Source organism: Salvia splendens, chromosome 15 (genome assembly GCF_004379255.2).
Source record: "Salvia splendens isolate huo1 chromosome 15, SspV2, whole genome shotgun sequence".
Classification (NCBI taxonomy): Eukaryota; Viridiplantae; Streptophyta; class Magnoliopsida; order Lamiales; family Lamiaceae; genus Salvia; species Salvia splendens.
Genome location: NC_056046.1, coordinates 10,895,026 through 10,913,891, shown reverse-complemented (window position 1 = coordinate 10,913,891; position 18,866 = coordinate 10,895,026). Strand labels below are relative to the sequence as shown.

General features: G+C 38.0%; 2 protein-coding genes across 2 annotated transcripts; both read right to left on the bottom strand.

The window, feature by feature from the left end:
- Positions 1-6,043: 6,043 nt before the first annotated feature.
- On the bottom strand, positions 6,044-10,011 carry LOC121768462 (myosin-binding protein 2-like). Its single transcript, XM_042164985.1, has 4 exons — positions 8,487-10,011; positions 8,163-8,360; positions 6,654-8,075; positions 6,044-6,554 (listed from the first exon to the last, which is right to left on the bottom strand). The coding sequence occupies exons 1-3, from the start codon at positions 9,766-9,768 to the stop codon at positions 6,700-6,702; spliced, it is 2,856 nt and encodes a 951-aa protein (XP_042020919.1). The 5' UTR covers positions 9,769-10,011; the 3' UTR covers positions 6,044-6,554; positions 6,654-6,699.
- Positions 10,012-12,645: 2,634 nt separating this feature from the next.
- Positions 12,646-18,866, bottom strand: LOC121769477 (putative clathrin assembly protein At2g01600). The gene is made up of 15 exons (XM_042166295.1): positions 18,634-18,866; positions 18,264-18,333; positions 17,781-17,878; positions 16,674-16,812; positions 16,382-16,509; positions 15,701-15,793; positions 15,514-15,564; positions 15,090-15,155; positions 14,929-14,994; positions 14,715-14,795; positions 14,532-14,612; positions 14,235-14,414; positions 14,068-14,143; positions 13,862-13,980; positions 12,646-13,198 (listed from the first exon to the last, which is right to left on the bottom strand). The coding sequence occupies exons 1-15, from the start codon at positions 18,721-18,723 to the stop codon at positions 12,848-12,850; spliced, it is 1,689 nt and encodes a 562-aa protein (XP_042022229.1). The 5' UTR covers positions 18,724-18,866; the 3' UTR covers positions 12,646-12,847.

Below are 18,866 nucleotides of genomic sequence, written 5' to 3'. Positions count from 1 at the left end.
GGCGCTGCAATAGCGCCTAGCGGACCGCCCAGCGCCACGCGACCGCCCAGCGCTGCGCGGTTTCTCTCTCCATTCGCCCGCTGGGCAACTGCAATAGACCGCCCAGCGAACCGCCCAGCGCCGGCTGGGCGGCATTGTGGATGGTCTAAATATGTACTACATACCTGCTATCTATGTACATGGCCACATATGTAGCAAAGACTATTCAACATGCTCATCAGCTGGCGTAAATTAGGTAAGAGATAATACATAGAAGTGTCTAATTAACATTTCAATCTCTTCATTGTCACACACTCTACTAATTTAAATTTAAGTGTATTTTGCAGACGATAACATGAGCAGTGAGCGATTGGTTCTTTGACCGGAGTGAATTTAAGCAAATGGACATTCGCAACCACATGCCACGGAACTGCACTGTCTTCCGTTGGCATCCATTTTTGCAAAAGTGTGCAGCATGGAATGTCATAAATTAATAGCATTTGGATTTTGCTTTCTATTTTCTGTTAATGAATAGAGGATATATCGGTTAAATTCAGCTTCTTGACTACTAATTAATTGCTTTAAATTAAGATGGGGATAATAGATATATATACTATTAATGAAATCTGATATCTATTTAAAAGCTGCAAAATCAAGATGTTGTAACTAGGGTTATATATTATATTAGAAGCATTAGAGCTTTAACAATCGGAAGTGGATAAGCAATAGTCCAGCCACAAACTCCTCCTGCCACATCATCAGCATTAAAACGCATCCTGCCACATCATCCGGACAAGCAACTGGACAAGCAATAGCTCAGTCATAGCCCAGCCATAATAAACAAAATTATAAAAATAACAATCACACAAAATACGGAATTCAACTTACGACACAGATACGTGAAAATGCAATAATTTCATTTAAATTTAAAAAGGTACATTAAAAAATTTACAAAATTAAAAAATTACAAAAAAAAACTAACGCCGTGCAGTCTTCCGCGCCCACAACTCTTCAATTAAATCCTTTTGGAGTCGAATATGAGCTTCCACTTGGCGCATGTCGGCATGTGCTTGGAGGCGGCCGGCTTCATGGTGAGGTACCCCACATCGTAGGCTGGGGGTGGCCACGCCGTGGCTTGGACCGGCTTCATTATCGTCGTTGGCCCAACTAGTCAGTTGTACACCTTCATCTTCGACAATCATGTTTGCATGATAATACAAGCGTACATTATATCAGCAATGCAGTCGACATGCCACAAACGCGTTGGACCCCTAATTGCCGCCCATCGAGACTGGAGCACACCAAATGCGCGCTCCACGTCCTTACGCGCCGACTCATGCCGTTCCGCAAAGTAGGCCTTCCTCTAATCTGATGCGCATCCGATCGTCTTCACAAAGACGGTCCACCTAGGGTATATCCCATCCGCCAAGTAGTAGCCCATATCATGCTGGTTCCCTTTGGCGATAAAACTGATGGCCGGACCGACGCCCTGGCACTGCTCGTTGAAAAGGGGCAACGAGTTGAGGACGTTGAGGTCGTTGTTCGACCCGGCTACCCCAAAATATGCATGCCAAATCCACAGCCGGTAATCAGCTACGGCCTCGAGGATCATCGTGAGATTCTTTCCCTTGTAGCCGGTCGTGTAAAACCCTTTCCAGGCAGCGGGGCAGTTCTTTCACTCCCAATGCATACAATCTATGTTGCCTAACATACCCGGGAACCCATGCTTCGCCCCGTGCATCTGCATCAGCTCCTGGCAGTCTTCGGGGGTAGGGCTTCGAAGGTACTGATCACCGAATATTTCAACCACGCCCTGACAGAAATACGTCATACATTCAAGGGCAGTCGTCTCGGCGATGTGGAGGTACTCGTCCCACATGTCTGCCGCGCCTCCGTAGGCCAGCTGTCTGATTGCCGCAGTGCACTTTTGAATATGTGTGTTGCCGGGTCTACCAGACGCATCGTGCCTGAAGCGGAAACACTTATATCGACGCTCCAAAGCGTCAACAATACGGATAAACAATGCCCTGCTCATCCTAAAATGCCGCCTGAAAAGGTTGGTGTTAAACCGCAGCTCCGGTGCGAAGTAGTCGTCATATAGCCGCTGATGTGCAGGTACGTGATCCCGGTCAATCACTGCTCGGCGGTGGACAACAGGTCGAGGTTGAGGTACCGCCGGCTGCAAGGCCCGTTGTAACAACCGGTCTATCTCTCGGGACGTATAGGCATCCAAATGTTCGTTCAAACATCGTTCGTACTCCTCAGCATCCCCACCACTACCACTACTACTACCACCCGCGTTACTCATTTCGCGTTGTTGATCTTGTACAGAAATTAAGATAGAGAGACCACTCGTTAAAACAAGTGGTGCGAATGAAAATGACGTGCAAATCGCGTATATATAGTGTTTCGAAAAAAAATCCGCTCGCCGATCGGGAGCCTGCAATAGCGGCTAGCGCATCGGCGAGCGCTCGGGAATCGGCGTGCGCTAACCGTTTTTCTCGCCGATTTGGCGCTCGCCGGCTGCAATAGCTCGGCGAGCGGACCGGCGAGCCGGTGCGCTCGCCGCTATTGGAGATGTTCTTAGTCCTCAAAAATCAGACATGTTAATGGTGATTATGATAATTAGTTTGGATGTAATGAGTAAATCAAAAGCAATTATTGGTGCTAGTAATCAACCAATTCATTACCCTCGCCAAGACCCAAACGTTGCTCTCACTATGACTACAGAAAGAAATGTGGTAATCTTGTTTATTTTGATACAATTATTAACTTTTATTAATAATAATCTATTATGGATAAAAATTTGTCATTGTATTGGTGATAAATTATGAGAATAATTGGTGAAAACGCATGTCTTTTTAAAATCTTTTATCCTATGATCTATGTTTTATTCGTAACAAACATATTTTATTTGTTAGAAAACCTATCAAGTTTTGATCAATCTCTAGTTAATTCTTCTTAAAAACAATAGATCATATTATGATTTTGACATTTTTTTAATTGTTCTATAATACGGAGTATTAGATTCGGGAAAAATCATATATGATGTGGAAGACAAAAATACCATGTGGACAAAACGTTAGACTACTTCAACGATCTCGTTTAATGCATCTATCCAGCCAAGCAACCACATCTTTAATTTTTATGTATGCATGTATGTACCACGTCAATAAATTCAGACATATATGTAACACGCCGAATGTTTTTATAATGAAATAATTGAGAAAAATGTCAAAGTAAGTGGAGTAATATTAATGAACATTTGCAAATATTGAGAAATTGACCAAATTTAATAATTTTTACTAGCAATTTGCCCTTTACTTTTTGGAATATGGATACTTCATTAGTTAAACTTTTGATTTTTTTAATGGATATATGGATAATTGTTAAATTTAAACTTGCAATTATATATGAATTTTAGCATTATCTTTAAAGTCAAATAATTTTTAAAAATATAATAGGAAACTTGTCATATAGTGATTAATGATTCATATATTTATCAACGGTTCTAGGACCATGATGGGGTTTTGGGACCAGCAACGGCTGAGCGGTGGCTTGGCTCACACCAGATCCATGGGGTCTTGTTATATAGTGATTAATGATATACTCCCCCGTCCCCAAAGAGTATGAACTTTGGGTTCGGCATGAGTTTTAATACATTATTGGTGAAGTAAGATAAATAGATAGAGAAAGTTTTTTAAGTATTGTTAGTGGAGAATGAGTCTCACCTCATTAGAGAGAAGAAAGTTTCTAAAATTGAATGTTCATACTCTTTGAGGACGGACAAAAAAGAAAATAGTGCATACTCTTCAGGGACGGAGGGAGTATTTATTAACGGTTTCTATAAATTAATTGTACTTTGTTCTATTAATACATCATATTTAATGAGTTTTAACTGGTATTATAAATGTAGGATATTTATGTAATATTCGTACTATAAAAGGCTTTAATCTAACTCAACATAAAATAAAAATGAACATGGAGTCAAAATTAATGATGATGATTAAGATTGTGTTTTTTCTCCTACCGAATGAAGCCCTATTCTTGAATATAGGTTTGGCTTAGAACTGTTATAGTTCTTTGGATCCACTGTGTAAAAAGGGAACTCTCGAAGCTTTGTGTCAGGACTTTCAAGCCAAAGTTGGATTCCTTATTAGCTATGCTTGCTGCTATCAAATTCATGCACTTCCAAACGAGTGTTTCACTGTTAAAATGGTTGATGAATTAGTGGATCGCTGCAAAAAGGGTCGAGACGATATTTGGATGAGGATGTGTCATATTTACGGATATTGTACTGGTGATATCTATGATTAGTCAATATTAATTTGTTTTCAATTGAATAATGGAAATGTAAATTACATTTTGGCATCACAGTTTATGTAATATAATGTGGTTCTAAGAACTAATTGTAGAAGCAATATTGTATTCTACTCTAAAAATAGTACTACTATTTAATACAAGAAAAATAGTCAAAAATAAAAAGACAATTTGGCTAAATAGTTTATAATCTATGTAATAGGAGCTGAGTATAAATTAACTACATTTAAATAATTAATCTATACTATTAAATTAAGTTGAAAATGTGAAAATCGGAAAAATCCTTATTTGACAAGACATTTTAATTTTTGAATTTTTAAAGTTTTGTGTCATTTTTACAAATGCTTCAAAATGGAAGCCATAAACTAGACCACATTACTCAGAATATTCCAAGGAAAAGAAATACCTTCCTTGAAGTTGTTAATGTTGCAAATATCTTGCAAAATACACCAAGACATTTATTTATAAGCTGATAACACTAATTTTAAATTAAAAAAAAAAGTAAGATTGAATCTAACCCTAGATTGCTAAGTTGCAATGTCAGTAATATGTTTATGATATTGTTGTTTGTTCGACAATCTCATGAGAATATTTTTGGAGTAAATTTCTTGACGAGAGATGGATTTTTATGGGTATTTTAGTTTAAGTAAATAAATAGTATCGTAAGTTGCGTTCATGATTATTGTCAGGAGCAGCAACAGATTTCAAGAATATTCGATAATCATGAGAAAAACATGGTTTAGTGTTATAAGCACATCTCGGTTAATTTGAATTAATCTCCTATGTTGCATAGCTGCCCATGTGCACTTCAATTTCATATTCCTATACTTTCATTGCATAGCTGGCTTAATTAGATTATCCAATAATTAGCAAATAGTAGTAATAAATTGGACTAGTTACCCCCTACCCGAATATATGCTAAGCAAAAGTCTAATTATTTTCTGCAAAAAATACTTTCAATTTTCTTAACATAGTATTTGAACTCATTTCTCAAAGTACTCATACGTGTATATGCCAATATTTATGATTTGACGAGACACCAGATTTTAAATACTAATATTAAAAAATAATTTAATTCGTCTGTTACTATGAATTTTCTTTTCCAAAATACATTGTGAATATAAGATCTTCAGGACTTTAACAATGTCAATTTCAAGTTGGTTTGCTAATAATACGCTCCAAAATTATACTAGTATGAATTATTCTTTTTTTTTGTAATGAAAGCGGGCAACACCCGAACAAGGCTACATACTAATGATCATAAGAAATTCCTAACCTATCATGAAATAACCAAATAGCAAGACATGTAGGCGGTTGTTCAAGAACGCGCACTCCTCTCTCGAAGTCGTATGCATATGTAGCAAAATTTCCTTCTATATGAATTATTCTAGTAATTCTTTTTGTGCACCGAATTATTTTAATATATACCAACCAAGATTGTTGGTTATATATATAACGTGCATAACACTGTGATTGGTGGTCTCATGTAATCATCCCAAAGGCGGCTTTTATTAGCTGTAATTTGTTTTACTATTCCATTATGCAAATGTAGTAAGTTTTGGAGTAATATCTTTTCAAAGCATAGTCCCACCAAAAAAGCTTGTTTATGCTTAAAGCACAATTCTTTGCGAAAGCAACCTTTTGCTAACAATATTCATTTGATTTTACTAATAACAAAAATACCACTGTCCACCTGAACTTGACAGCAAACAGACAATGAAAATCTGTAACTAAAAAGAAACAGTAGACAAACACACTCATTTGTTTATATACTTACAGATGGGTACAAGTATTTTACAACTAGACCTTCCAAATAAATAAACAAACTCTGATTAATTTAGAATGATGCAAATATAATGAGACTTGGAAATAGGAATTACTTACCCCTCTTTCCCATCTTTGCCTCTCTCTCTTCAAAAAATGAAAAATGAAAAATGAAACTAAGCTACTCCTAAATGCCTAATGAAATATCAACTCACAAACACATACAAAAGTGACAGCTATTTGTGCTCACTAGACTACACACACATACATTCATCACACCCTTTTCCCACAAAGGGGTGTAGATGGACTCTTGTATACCCACAATAAAATTGGGTCTATTATGACAAAATGACAAAGGAAACAAAGGGGATCAAAACTCCAGCAGATTTCAAATCCTTGTCTGCAAATTTTACCCAAAAAAACAAGAGCTTCAAGTCCCTCTCCACATTAGCTGTTTCTCTTGCATCAAACGCTTGTAGCTTTGGATTTACCTTTGACAGTGAGGGAAAGGGTGTAAGAAAAATATGATCTTTATAGTTATTCTGATATGCTAATAGACAGTGTAAATTATATGGGAGTTAAATTTTTACCAAGAATGTTTTGTGGAGATGGATGGATGCTTAGTGATGTCTTGTTTCATACTACTATAGCGCCGTCGCCCATGCTTCTAGCTCGAAGCTCCACGTTGCGGAGGTCGCGCAGATGCTGCAGGATTTCTTGGAGGAGATCCATACCCTTGTCACCTTTCTTCATAGAGCTCATGCAGTGCTTGAGAAACTCCCTATCTGCCTCGAGTGCTTGTAGTCTCTCATAGAGATGGTCGACCTCCTCTTCCATGGCGAGCTTCTTGTTCTCCATTTCGAACTCTGATTCATCGTGAGAGGAATCATGCACTCCGTTTCCATTCAGCATGGTGTCTCCTTTTTCATCGCAGATTGCATTGAAGAGGGGGAGCAGCGATTTTCCCTTGTGGCCCGCGATTCTTCTGTGTTGATGATGAGGCTTCCCGTTTGTTGTTTCTTTAGCAAAGCCATTTGCATGTCCATTTGTTTCACCATTGAGATGATGATGGCCATTTTCCTCCCCAAAATGTTGCTCCATGTCATCATCATCCTCATCCTCATCCTCATCCTCATCCTCCAATGTCAAGAGCTTCTCTTCTAGGACCTTGAGCTGCTCGAGTATGGACATCCTCTCATCCTCAAAATCGGCTAAAGATTGCTCCAAGTTGACGACTGCATCAATAGGCGTGCTCTGGTTTTTGTATTTTTCTTTATGGATGTAAGAGCCCTCTTCTTCCTTGGCATCTTGATTCAGATCAATGGACAATCCATCGCTATCCTCAGCGTTGCTACAAGAAGCCGATGAGAATCCACTCCTTGTGCTCCCATCTTTGCTCGTCCTCAACATCCTCACCCTCTCCCTCGTCTCATACTCGAATAGCTTCTTCCTATAATCTTCCAACTCCTTCTCCACCTCCTTCTTCTCCCTCTCTCTCTTCACCATAAGCTCATTCATGAGCTGCAGAGCTTCTTGATCATATTCCGACTGCTCCTCCATCATCCTCTGATACTGAAGCGCCTCCATCTGCATCGCTGCCTTCTCTTCCTGCAGTCTGTTTATCATCGCCATTGTCTGATTGGCTGCCACAGCAGAGGCACTCCGCTCCTCTTCCAACTCAGCATACAATGATTGCAATGCCTTACGTTCTGATCTCAGCGCTGCCTTCAACCCCTCAACAGTGACAACACCATCACCGCCTTCCAACTCACTCGTCACACTCCCATCCAATGACTCTTCAGTCCCTGAATCCCTCTTCTCAAGCTGTGAAAACTTCTTGTGCAACTTGTTGAGGCTATCCACAGACGTCGGCGTATCAGGAAACTTATCCTCTTCCTCCTCAGTCTCATTCACCTCCGACTGAAACAAAGGCTCGTTCTCCTTCATATCCTTCCTATCCTCAAAGGATAACGATTCTGGCTCCACAATCTGCTCCACAACTTGCCTAGGACCTTACAGAACAAAAATTTCAAGGTCAATTCAACAAACATATCCAAGTAACTAGACCATAACTCATACAATCAAGATTCCAACATTACCATGATCATCATATAGTGCATAAAGATCAGCACGGCTAGTTGAAGAATCTTCTCGACTGCTTTCAATCGAATGAACAGAATCTTGAATTTGTATTATCTCATCTGCTATATCCAAGTCAGGAATTTCGGTTCCAATCGAGACATCTGCTTCATTTTCATTGTTTTCCTGAGCAGCCTCCTCACATGATACATTATTATCTAAATAAAACAGCATTGTCTCAATTCTCTATTCAAAGTTCAAACACATCTCACTTCAAACATTTAAGATATCACACAACTCTAAGCAAGGCAATCACAGAAACAGACAAAGAAAATGCTATATACCTGCACGATCATCTGATTGTTCCTCAACCGGTACTCCAGCCATTTCTTGATCATCATTCACCTCCACGGACGGCCACCGTGCTAGCGGAAACGTTGTCTCAAAACGAGAGTCTTTAGCATGAAACACAAGAGAGTTTTCATCCTCTTCCATTTCCATGACCTCAAGCATAGTGTATGTAGGTTCCTCATTGATATCAACATCAAGAAATGCATCAGCCTTCTTCTCCTGTCTGCTCTCACCCCCCAAAACCAATGGCTCTCTCTCATCAACCAGAGCTTGATCATTGCTTTCATCATCACCTTCAATCCTGTTATCCTCCTCACCCTGAAGCTCATCCGTCATCGAATCGACCAATTCAATCGGAACCAATGTGTGACCACTGTAATCCAGGAAAAACTCCAGATGCTGAGGTGGAATCTCATCTTCTTCAACACACACCTGCACAGACTTATCCTTCATAATTACAATCGATTTCTCTTCCTCCACAGTTTCCTTTTCTTTTTCCACCTCCAACACCACATCCTCTCCTATTTCCAAAAATTTTGCCTCAACAAAATTCTCAGAAACACATCCAGCCTCTTTTTCAACATCTTCATTTGCTTCCGAATCCCCAATATTCTCAACCTTCTCAACGCCACCAAAATCAGCAGCAGAATCTAGAATCTTCTCAGTAGAATCATCAAACACTTCTCGAACTCGATCATCATCAATAATCAAATTCTCTTTCTGGGCACTCTCCAAATCATCCAAAGACGAAGTCTTGAGCAGAGCATAAGAAGAATATTTACCACCATCATCCAAACACACACCACAACAGGAACAGTTCAAACTCACCCCACAATTCTCACCTACCGTTTCCACACCTCTCTGCATTACTCCAAACCCTTTCACCCATGGAAACACCGCCAAATTCCTGGCCGATCCCTCAACCTCGGGGCGCGAGGACAAGCAATCCTCACACATATCCTCGGATTCCACCAGCTTCCGATGATTCGAACAGTAACCCAGCCTCGAAATCTCCTTGCAGTGGACTTCGCAGAGAAGATCCCGGTGCATGTTCCTTCCCCCTTTCGCGGGATCAAGAACATGATCGATCCTCGTGCACCACAAACACGGCGGCTTGAGACCGAAAAACTCCGCGAATTTGATGATCATGTAGGAGAAGAGGGAGTTCAAGAGGAGGAGGAAGATCAGAATCCATTCAAGCACTGCGTAGATGAGAATCAGTGTGATCTTGTTGGTGTTTCTGTGCAACATCGTTGCAAATCTGTTTGCAGCCATGTTCTTATTTACAGCTAATTTAAATGTTTAACAAGAAGTAAGAAAAGGAATGAAGGGTAGCAGAATAAAAGATTCGAGAGATGGATAGAGAGAGAGAGAGGGAGGGGGAGTGGTGGACTAAATTTGGGCTAAAATGAGATTGAGAAAATGGGCGGTTTGAACAATGCGACAGGCAAAGAAGACTTGCAGCTTTAGAAAAGAAGCAAAAGCATTAAGCAGAATTGTTCTTTTTTTAATTTTTTTTGACGGATTAAAGGATGTTGGTAAAGCAGCGTAGTCTTCACATTTCTTTTATTACTCCCTGTGAATAAAATTTTATTTGGAAAGAAATCGTGTTAACAGACAGAAGCACGCCATTCTCATTTTTATTTCATTTACTGAATCTTAGAGGCATTTTGTATTTGTTATGTATAATAAGTATATCGCATATGTCTAAATTGCTTGAGTTTTTTAGGAACATGATCCTTTTTATTACCTTATCTGATAATTTGTTTTGATATATGCTATTTTTGCTGGTTCAAGCGTTTTTTAGCAAAGTAGTATGTGGAAGCTTCTATTTGGTTGCTTTGCCAGATGTGACTTGATTATTTATCTATTGGAATAATTTCGATTTAATAACATAAAAAAAGGTTCAATTACAATCAGTAGAGCGGTAGGCAATTTTAAATTTGAAAGTTGGAATTTCAAGGTAGATTTTTGTAGGGGTCTAACGTTTAAAAACATTTTGTCCGAACTTTTTTGTTGCTGGTAGCCGCTCTCTTCCACTATTCAGGCCTATTGTACAATGTTGCATTTTATCAATTGATTATTGCAACCAATATTATAAATAATGTAGTACTATTTGCCAACTAAATTAATAATTAAGGTTGGAGAAGGAGAAAAAGAAAGAGAGAGGGGTGGCGTTGTCAACTTTGGATCCAAAAACAGCTTTAACTTTGCCCAAATCCTTGCCCGGCTCCAATGGGCCCCTACCTATGTGGAAAATGAGTTCATGGGCCCCCACCAAACGAGTGTGCGGGCCCCATTAAAGTAACTCATCATACTTGTCCAACCCTCTTTTTTAATTTATATTTTATAATCACAGTTGTGAGTGCTACCAGTTCCCCTTTTCCTTATTTTTTGGCTGTTCTAGTTCACATTATTCTTTGCTTTTACTGATTTTTTATTTTTATATAAGTTTTCTTTTCTTTTTGGGATTCATAAAGATCTAACCATACAGCATAGTTAAATAAATTTTTTTTAAAATTTTAATGATGTAATGCAACATGTTAGAAAGTGACATTTGTAGTGTAACCCAATATCTGTTGGTACTTAATTAGGATTAGCGACAAAAGACGTCAAACAAGGGATAGGAAAAATAAGATATAAGTAAAATGGAGACGTATTATGGACATTAATTGCGCTTCAATAGAGGAGATGAAAAAAATTATTCAAAGTGATTATTTAGTAAAAATTCAGTATTCATAGTACTTATTTATTGAAAGGATATAAAACAAATTACAGCTATTAAGTTCCAAATGTTGAAGTGAGACAAACACCGATTCGTATTCATTTAATGGGGATCAAGATTCAAGCCTTTTCTTAGGTAAAAATCAGCCTCATTGGCAATTATTATTGAATGGAAAAAAAAAAGATAAAGGGAAATCGTTGGTCCTGATTTGGCAAGATAGAGATGATATATGAAGCTTTTGAAGGTGCAGTAGCTATATAATTGGAGTATATATTTAAATTAAATTATAGTGTAAATTATAATTTGTGGTCGAATCTTAGCATCGTTTATAAAAATGGCATGAATTTTAAAAAATACTTAAAAATTTGCTTGAATCTATGGAAAAATTATAAAATAGTCTGAACTTTATAAAATACAAAAAAAATAGTAGTAGTATTAACTTTCATAAAAATAGCACAAATGTTATAAAAAACCACCTATGAGCAATGAGGATGGGATAAATTTAAAGCAAGCTTATGAGATCAGTATCATTTCATTAACTGTCAAATTATTCACGTAGTGAGTTATTTCAAATTTGATTTCGATTAAAGCTAACTTCTGATTATATATGAACCTAATGGAGGAGTGCATTTTACACAAGAGTGGTGGGACATGTTTTGAAGAGCTTACGATTTTTGGATACGTTTAAGATAATTGTTTTATAATTATGTAGTATAATATTCACTTAATATTAGATCGCAGAAAAAGTTGTAAATACCATATCCACATGTGACATGTGTGGATAGGTTTAGTAGTTATGGAGTTCAGACAACACCATCATAAGAAATGTGAATTGATTGCAAACAACTGTAGTTGTCCATTATCCAAATTAGTATAGCAAAATGAAACTTTATACGAGTGAGAGAGGGAGAGTGAAATTGGTTAAAAAGAGAGAGAATTAGGCAATGACGAATATAAACAGTTAAACTTATAATTTATCGATTTTTTCTTTATCCAAACTCATTTCAAAAGCGGAGCCACCTTATAAGATCCTCAAATATGTTTAACTATACTATTTTATTGTCCAATTTTGCAAAAAAAAAAATAAATTTCCTTATGGCTCATACGAGTTGATTAAATTGTTGAGTGTAAGAAGTCTGTGGTAGAATTAGTAGTATTATTAGTTAAAACTTACTATTGGATTGATCAAGATTCAAGAGTGAAATAAAAATGTAAAAAAATTGAGATACGATCAATCATTTGCGCTTTTTACATATTAGAGTTCTTTTTTTTATTTGTGGAGGAATGACAGATTCGAAGTTAGGACTAAAGATATCCATAAATTATCCTGGGAAGTGAGAATTTTCGATCAATTGTATCCTATATCTTTAATGTTGATGACATACAACCTTCAATCTAACAAATACTAGTAGAAAGCAAAACCGGTGTTTGAATAATGAAGCACATACCAAATTACCAATGAACCATCGTTTGAACAAGTGCATTTTCAAGCACAAAATATCTTTACAACACTCAAGTATACATCACCTGAGCTCAAAAAGCAACTCCTGCAGCAAACTTCCGCTCACTTCAAATATACCAAAATCAACTAAGGCCCAGTAAATTACATGCTAACATATATGCACCTTTTTATAGGAGGCCCGTGCTCCCAAAAGGGTTGGTTGCGGGGGGGTGAGCAGGATCATGAGCTGGCGCAGCCGGAAACGATCCAAACCCCGTATCACCGAAAGGATTTTGGGGCGACATCATTAAATGCGTGGGATGTTGCTGCGGTTGAAATGGAAGGAACGGATTGATTTGATGTTGTGCCATACCAGCCATTGGAGGAACTGTTGGAATCGCAGCATTGTTGGAAAGAGCAAACGGGTCACTGACTTCAAAGGGATTGGGAGCCGGTGCGCCATATACTGGCTGCTGGGATGCTTTATATGCTCCTTCATCGTACAGACTTTCGAGGGTAAGTGAATCCAATCCCCCGCCCTACACATGTCCATAAAGCAAACATCATTTCGACAAAATAATAACATCAGTGTCTTTCAGCATGGCAGTATACTTGGCTAATTAGATTATACAATCATAGATAGAAATGGCCATCACTTATAACAAGAAAAGATCAGAGTAAAAGTTTTACAGTGACACAGAGATGATCCTCTATCCCATATTTCAACAAAGCCTGGTAAAGGATGTCATTAACCTTCGCTTATTCGATCCGCAGTTTATACAGAAAAGAGATTTCGCTTCAACAACTCGCGGACCCACATGGATTATCCTAGCCAGTAAGCTGCTTCAGCATTTCAAACCTAAGTCCTCATAGCCTGAGCCACTACTTGACTCCTAATATAAAATTACCGCATTTTAAACCTAAAAGATCCCCCACTTGCACAATTTTGTTGCCATTAGTATGCAGCGCAATTAAACTATTCATTCCATGCATCACATATACCAACACTGACTTGCTAGTTGCTTCAGATCCCTCACTGTGATAATCTCTTACAAGGTGAAGCCACTACCCCTGGCTCCCATTCCCAAAAAATATGAAAAGACCCAACAAAACCAGCAAGTACAAACATCATAACTGCTTATTTTCTGATGCCACTCTACATGCATTTCCGTATCATCGTCAAAAGGTAACACATAACATACCAATTGGCTCTGTTGAAGTGATGATAAGTTGGTGCTTGGAGTAGTAACCAGAGCAAGTTCCCACCCAGAAGGGTCAAAACTTTTCGCTTGAGATGTATCAGCGTCAAAAGGTGTAGTGCCTGCAATTTGCACATCATGATATGATATCATCTTTGCTCTTGAAAGCATAAGATTGATAATGCAGCAGAGTGGACATGAATGCTTACCAGAAGGGATTATGGCTAGAGCCATAGCATTGCTATCTTCAATCACAGCTGCATCTTGTGTATCCGCATTCAATCCCTAAATAGATTGAAAAGGAAAATGCACAGGGTAAGAGCTCACCCCCATATATTATTTCAGGTATAAAATTTCAAGTACTTCAGTTCCTAACCAGCAGATCATCAGTCTCAGCTTTAGCTGGAAGAGGTGGAGGAATTGGTGCCTCAGGAGTTGAGCTAGCAACTTCATCAGTGGGTTGCGATGCAGGTTCCTCATGTGGAATTTTTGTCTCTTCAGAAGGTGAAGGAACATCCTCTTCCTTGTAAGTCAGCATCAACCTTTCTGGGTACTCCTGAAATAATAAGGCGTTTTAAATGACAATCTACTTTGGCAAACAAGAAAATCAGTACGCCCAAAAGCAAGACGATTGCTACCAAACAATGATTGCTTTGAGTAAAAGTTAACTAACCAAGGCTACATTTGGAACTGAAACCATTCTCGGTGCTTCACGTATATACTCTTCCATGGTAACCAAAAAGGATTGTGGAGGCTGTTAAAACAAAGAATTGAAGAAATATGCATCAACACTTTTTATGAAGTTACCAAAACAACTAACACAAAATCAGTATATTTTTCTCTACAGACAGCGTACCTCTCTCAACACAGGGAATTGGAAATTTCTAGCCAGTTCAAGCCCTTTGCAGATTTCGTAGAAATCAGAAAGACTATTGGCCTGCAATATGAGCATGACATGATGACAACACAAACAAGCTCCAGATCCCCCACAATTTCAGAATGACCCTCGATATATAATACCAATCAAATAAGAATAACTGATACAGAAGTTTTGCAGAGTAAAAGCTTACCTGCTGACCAGCTCTTTTGTAAATATCAAGGGCTTTGATGGCTTCATGTCTTGGCATTTCAAAAAACTGAAATGCAAGGTATATGTTTTTTTCATTAAGCAACGATAAAACCCATTAACTGATTAACTGGGATGGGACACTTGGAACAGTATTTCACTCACCTTGTCAACAAGGTTGATTATCCCATCATTTATGGCACAATATATTTTAAAGCTTTCTTTAAGCACCTGAAAATCACAAATATTAGCAAGGAAAAAACAAAAACTCTTTATCATGCCAGTGACTTATGCAGTGCATCAATTCAACATTGAAATGCCATTCACTCAACAAGAGGGCCAAGGAATAATGATAAATGCCTTGCACATAACTCGCAAGATTGACCCAAATAAACCAGTCCCCTTTAAATCAACTTGAACCTTGCAGCCCAATAACATCCCTAACCATTCTGTTCTCTCCCAATTCTTCGAAAGAATTTTGTATTCCACGCGAATAATAATTACCAATGAGAACAAGCATAAACTGGATAAGGGGCTTTTACTACAAATTTTTCAGGAAGGTAGGGTGGAGAGAAGAGAGAGAGCGTACCAAGGCTAGGGCATACTGAATTACGTAATTATTCACAGCTGCTCCCTCAGGCTGAAAATTCATAAAGGTTAGTTACAAATATTTCCATGGACTGCTAAAAGACAGAAATGAAAACATTTAAAAATGACAAGAATAGAAAAACGGTTATTAACAGTAGAATGATACACAACGGATAGTTGACAAATACCCGACATCCAATAAGACGGTACAGAAGCTGCTGCAAAGAAGGCAACTGGTCCAGAAGTTCTTCACTAACCAAGTCTCTGGTTCTACTGTAGCCCTGAGCAAATTATTCAAGCAAGAAAATGTCTCTCAACAATACTAGCGGTGTACCATGAACTGACTTAAACAAAGGTCCCACAACAAGACATGGAAAATCCACTTTTACATGTACTGAGCTCTAGAACAATATGCTTAATGTGAATTCTTCTTAGTTAGTTACACGGTTTTCAAACTTACAGAACCTGGAGGAACTTATGAATCAACAATCTATTCATATAAAGTAGCCAAGATATTATATTTTGTTTTCAACATGCATTTCTGATACTCCATCTCTTTCATAATTAGTTGAAATGGGAAAATGTTAGTATTATACTAGTATCTTTCATGTTTTTTATATATACATGTTTGCACTTTAAAATGGTTGTTTAGAAGCGATTGAATAAGTGGAAAAGTAACACAGTGAGCCAGAAGTATTTATAATTAAAGATGTTCACATTTTGATTTCAAGGAAATGTTGGCAGAAATTGAAATCTGAAAAGGACTGAATCAGCAAATTAAAATTTGGGCACATTGGAGGGAATTTAGTACACCTGTTAATTTACTGAGATAGATAAGAGAAATCAACCAATATTATTATTAAGCATACCTTATCTTCACCTTGTGCGGGTCGAGGAAGGCGCTCGGCTTCAATGTCATACTTAAGTATCCTGAAGCATTCTAATCTTTCTTCCAAGAAGAGGGCATAAGTCCGCACCCAGGCAGAGCAATCCCAAGCTGGAGGAAGAGAGTGACGCATTATTTCATTTCTGAAAAGATCATCATTTACTTGTTCTACTCTCTTCTTAACTCGATCAAAAGAATTGGGCCTAGACTGTAAATGAAGGGGCAGGATAATATCACAAGACTATGCATAACAGATATTAAAAGTAGTCACCTACCAATGGGGCTAGAATCATCCTTAAAGTTGGATAATTGGAGGACACGGCCTCTCTGATGAAAATTCAAGAGTTCCTCCCTGAATGTCGGGTCACCTTCTCTCAATGTTCTATGAATAACAATTAGTGTTTTCAACGCAACCTGTGATAAATAGAAGCTGAATAACGTAAAAAAGAGATAGCATAAAACAAAGTGAATAGCATAAAACAAGGTAAAAGCATATAAGACCTTGACAACATTATCATATTCAGTGTTTCTGGAAATAGACTGATGATCAAACTTGTATTGCAATTGGTCAGCAATTCAAAAATTGGATATTCCTTTGATTCATATACTGGTTCCAGCAGACAAATAGAAACTTACAGATTGTTACTGTATTAATTAAGTACTCCGTATTATGTAAGATGTATTATTTTGTTTGAAAAAAAAAGGTCATGAACATCCCCCTCATTGGCAAGATCATTGGCAATGAGGGATGTTGGGGCGCGGCGCCCCTAACTGAAAAGGGAAGCAAAGATTCCAAAATAGGTTTCAGCTCGAAAATATCTTTCAAACTGTATTTCAATAGATGGAAATGAAAAGGAAAAGGGGTCCAAAAGTGTTCTGCAAATAACTTGTGTCATTTCCTGATATATTATCAGAATGCAACAACCTTACACTTCCACTATAGATATCTGAGATTTCCCATGTTTTCTAACTCAATGCATTTTTAGTCATTTAAAGATTCTAAAGGCATATATGACATGACCATTTCACTATAGCTGAATGTGGTAACTGTTCGAAACATCCATAGAAGAAACTATAATAGAACCTATGATCCGAACCAAAACTAATTTGAAGAATAGTAAAATTACCATAGACATATATAACTCCTAGCACAGCTATCAGTATGCAATCATTTTCTTCAATGTTAGTACATTTTCCCTGAGTTCTAAAGTAAACCACATAATAAATGCAGATAAAGGCCAATAAAAGAGACACATCCTCTCAAATATGTTGGGGTGGGGTGGTTGAGAAAAAAAGGATGCAACTTAAAGCTCCAGAGGTTTAACTCAAATTCCGATATGGAAACAATATTCATTTGAAGCAGCAATAGCCAGGATCCATACCGTCCAGTTATGTGTCTTTGCCAATCTTCTTGCAAGTGCATGTATGCAGTAGGCAACATCAGCGCGAGGTCGAATTGCTGATGTCGCAACCAAAATTTCTGCAAAAAGCATCCAATCACTAATACAATAGTTGCAAGGGCACTCATTCCTCACTAAGTCTGAAGGATTTGGTTCCCTCTCAGAAAATTAAACAGAAAATGTGAATCAACATTTTGCTTCTGCGTCATACAATACAGAATAGTAGTATGAAATTTTCCCTAAATCTTGAAATCCCAACCCCTTGTCTTGGGTTCTTTCGGCAATTGACAAAAATGAATAGTAAATTCAATCCCCAATCAAAAAAATGTATAGAGAGAAATTCCAGAAATCGCCCTAAACCCAAAATGAAAAACCCATCTATGTTATATCCCCTTAAATCAAAACTCAACAACGTTAACACCATAAATTAGTGGATCTAATGACACGAGTAACTGAAGCACTCACTTCTCAGGTGTCTTTCCTTTGGAGGGCACTCCACATGATTTGTAGCCTTCACGATCGCCACATCAACATCCTTTTTTCCAGGCACCAAAAATAGAAAATTTTAGAGACGAAGGAAAAATATTATCAAATGGATAAATAAATCATCAAAATCATATCATTTCTCCTTCACCGTCACTCTATATTTCAGTAATCACACAAGCCCTCGCACGTTTATAAGATTCACATCACTCACACATAGAACGAATCAAAACCCAAATTCGATCACCACAATTTTGCGGTATTTCCTCGATCCCAACTAATTTTGGCACAAAATCCCCTCGCTCAAGCACCACCATACGGGGTATTACTAAAATAGAGTAGAGGTACAGACCTTGAAATCGGAGTTGACATGAGCAAGACCGACTTTGGTCTGGTCTTTAAGAGCGCCGTAGGCTTTTCTCCATGTCTGAAGTGTCCCCATTTCCGCTCAGATCGCCCCACTCTTCGGCTTCTATTAATCTTAGAATCCAGACAAGACGATTGGCGCCTCTCTCTCTTGCTGTTACTACAGAGATAATAAAGGGGTTGTTTATCTGTCTTGAACGGCTCGGCCTTGTTTTTCCT